General features: G+C 43.5%; 1 protein-coding gene across 1 annotated transcript; it reads right to left on the bottom strand.

Moving 5' to 3' along the window:
- Nucleotides 1–350: 350 nt before the first annotated feature.
- LOC309703351 (uncharacterized protein) lies at nt 351–3,155 on the bottom strand. Its single transcript, XM_082528129.1, has 4 exons — nt 2,044–3,155; nt 1,640–1,728; nt 1,352–1,524; nt 351–1,188 (listed from the first exon to the last, which is right to left on the bottom strand). The coding sequence occupies exons 1-4, from the start codon at nt 2,097–2,099 to the stop codon at nt 1,159–1,161; spliced, it is 348 nt and encodes a 115-aa protein (XP_082384255.1). The 5' UTR covers nt 2,100–3,155; the 3' UTR covers nt 351–1,158.
- Nucleotides 3,156–3,404: the final 249 nt, after the last annotated feature.

Here is a 3,404-nt window from a genome sequence, read left to right on the forward strand (position 1 = left end):
CTTCTCACAAGTGATTGGACCAAGATGGAGAACCTTGTCAAGTTGTTTGAACCCTTTGTCATTCATACAGACAGTGTTGGGGAGTAACAGAGTACATGTACCGCCGTTACATATTTAAAATACAAAATATGAGTAACTGTATTGTTGCGGGTCAGTATTGTTTGGGTTTTGTTTGACAGCTATGCTCTGTTGTTCCAGGCGGCAGCGTTACGGTTGCCATGGTTACATGGTGACGCACTCTCTCTTTGCGACTGTGTGTTTCCAGGGTGAGAGAGCGCCTTTTTGTTGTTGTTGTGCTAAGCTAAAAGGGAGAGTGTTACAGACTTAGCTCTAAAGAATGTAGCCTCATGGGCAGTGTAGTCCTTGCTGCAGGGAGAATGGACTGCCATACCCGTTATGTGTCTGTGAGCGCGAGGAGGGAGAAAAAGGAGAGTGGAAAAGTACAAGCTGTCATTGAGCAGAAACGGGAGCTGGAAGCATGTAAATATAATAATAACCACTGCAGCCAAGAAGAGAGCCTGACGAGCCCAGTTGTAAGTAAGCCATTAAGACTCGACTGTACACCGTGTTTGTATTTTCCTCCGAAACAATAAGTTCTGTTGGAGCAGCCTTTCAATGCCTCTCTCTGTCTCTTGCTAGCAAAGTTGACCCAGACAACAAAGTAAAGCTATGGTGTTGATTTTCCACCTCTTTCGCACAGTTGCTTTTTATTAAAACAACAGTTAAATCATGACTGGAAATCTACCTTTCTTTATAGGTATTTTAACCAATACTAAACTACTGCATGTTTCCATCAATACTTCAACCACCTAAACACATAATTGTACTTATTCCTTAAATTGGACACCCTTTATAAAAAAACCCCAAATGTCTCACAATGTATCATGTCAATATTAATATCCTAAAATAAGAAAGCATTGCATGTGATGTAACAGAGAAAAAAAATAAACAAAAAAAGGTCAATAGGCATGTTTCGTTTGCTAAATACTTTATTAAAAGACAGTTTCCTATTTACGTTTATATGATTCACAGAAGTTTGTAATTTTTTGCATGATGTGCGTCCTGCACCAGCCAAACGATCTGGGGCGTATCGGAGCCATTTCTGCACTGCTTGTGCAAAGACAAACTCGGACATAGAGTTTGCCCCTAACTGCTGCGTCAGGCTCCAATCAAGGCAAAGCGTCTCACCTATAGACACATTTTAAGAGATGGAATTAGCGTGTCTCATGTCTTAAATGTGTATGCAAGTGCTTGTGTGTTTAATCAACAGGCCGTTGTTATGTATTTAAATCACATCTGACAGCTATTACACTTTATAGTTACAAAGTGTACATAACCTTTATATACTTACCATTGCCTTATTTGCCTCTTGTGATTGAAGAGCTGGCTCTGCATTGTTTAGCTCCTCAATGTTGTGCAAGGGCAAATCCAGAGGCAGTACCCCAGCATCTACCGATTCATTGCAGCCGGTATTGCGGATGGCTCTGACCTCCTCACAGAGTTCGTTAACAGCTCTCGTCAGGTCTGACAGAAAAAGATAATTTTTTTTAAAGTATTTAAGAATACAGACAACTTGTCAAAAGTTTCCTTGTGTCTCACACACAGATATGTACAAAGACACTAGACAGTATTTTATTACCTGGTATTTTCACTCGAGGGGCCTGGGGAAACCATTTTTTTGTGGGCTGCTCATCCTTTGAGTCACTATATGTGTACAGGGGATTTGGTCTAAAGAAAAAAAGTTGAAAAGGGTCATAAGTAATTACAAATGTGCTTTTGGAATATTTTTTCCTAAAGTTACAGTTTGATTTATAACAACACACACAGGAAACGGAGATGTGCAAGAAGGTACAGTATACAAGGAATTTTTGAAGTGCACAAGTGTATACGGCTTTGCATTTATAAAAAGTTTACAAGCTTCCACTTTTTGGACTATATTATGTGGTGATATTGCAGTATGCAAGCACCACAGATATGTATAAAAGACAAGATCATAAATTCTTAGCAATCAAAGATATGTTTGTGAAATAAAAAAAGTTTTACTTGTGCTTTCTTTCATGACTGGTCTGAGTTTCAGCTTCGGACTGAAGGTCAGACATATCACAGTGTTCACTTAGATATTTCTGAAGACTGCGTTCTGCTTCGTGAAATGTGTCTGGAAGTACAAACACAATGTATGGCCAGACATAAATTAGGACACGAAAAACTTGTTATTGTTACATTTATACAATACCAATCCAGATGATACCCACCATGGCCTATTAGAAGTCAGACTGGTGCATAGGTGAGCCATGTTGCACCAGGATGAACTCTCCTCTTTACTGCGTCGTGGATCCTGAATGTGTCTCACGGAGGATATGGAGGCCATGACAATTTCTCCCCATTTATCCATGATCTAGGGACTATTTCTGTACCACCAGTGCTGAACTGCACAATGCACCAGTCTTTCATTTTTATCTTTTTTTTAAAATTTGGAGTCCTTTTTTGCCCTGTCTAGGATAAACAGGAAACAGATAATTACAATATATTTCATAGTCACTACAAAACTTGATCTATTGATTGAACTAAATAATAAATAATAGCTTAAAATGTATATAGGCAACAATTACAAGCAAACCCGTATATGTAAGCATTTAAACACTGAAGATAATAAAATTAACAGTATTTTGTCTAAGTCTGCCATTGTAGGAATTCATGGCACCATGGTTTGGAGTCTTCTCTCACCCTCGTTCTCTGCGGCCTGCTGGAGCGGGGGGGCTAGGAGGAGTTGGCCGTCCAACTGCGGTCTGGAGTGTGGGGCCTCCCTGCTGCTGTGGAGTTGGGGCGGTCTGCCTCTCCCCACCGCAGGGAAAAGGGTAACACCACCTGGGTCTGGGTGCAGTTCCCCCCTCCAGGGGCAAGGGTACCTAGACCCGGTTCGTAGAGTATGCTTGGGGAGTGTGATCGTGTGTACAGCGTCTCTTTATGTCTGTCTCCACGTTGGTTGAGTGTGGAGTAAGTGCATATGAGAGCATGAGGGTGGGGATGGATGTTTGTGTCTGTGTGTGCCTGTATGTCTGTGTCTATATGTCAGGTTGGGTATCAGACGCCACCTTTCTGGGGACATCTCAGGCCCTCCAAGGTTTGGAGGCCTATCTCCACCCACTACTTCCCCTGCCAGTGGCGGACTCCCTCAGGTGTCGGTGCGTTGGTGGTTCTTTGTGTCTGGGGGTGGGCGTCCGGGTACACACCGGCTCACTCCTTGACGGCCGCTTATCGGGGCCTGGAGCCTGGGGCTCGCTCGGGCCACTTCGGAGGTGGGGTGCCCCCGGGCTCTCGGACTTGGGCTCGGTCACTCAGGCACAGCTGGCTGCCGGCGGAGCTCACGGGCGCGTCACTGCAACTCCCCCTGGCTTCTGCTCCGC

Source organism: Aulonocara stuartgranti, assembly GCF_965226115.1.
Source record: "Aulonocara stuartgranti genome assembly, chromosome: 3".
In the NCBI taxonomy this organism is placed as follows: Eukaryota; Metazoa; Chordata; class Actinopteri; order Cichliformes; family Cichlidae; genus Aulonocara; species Aulonocara stuartgranti.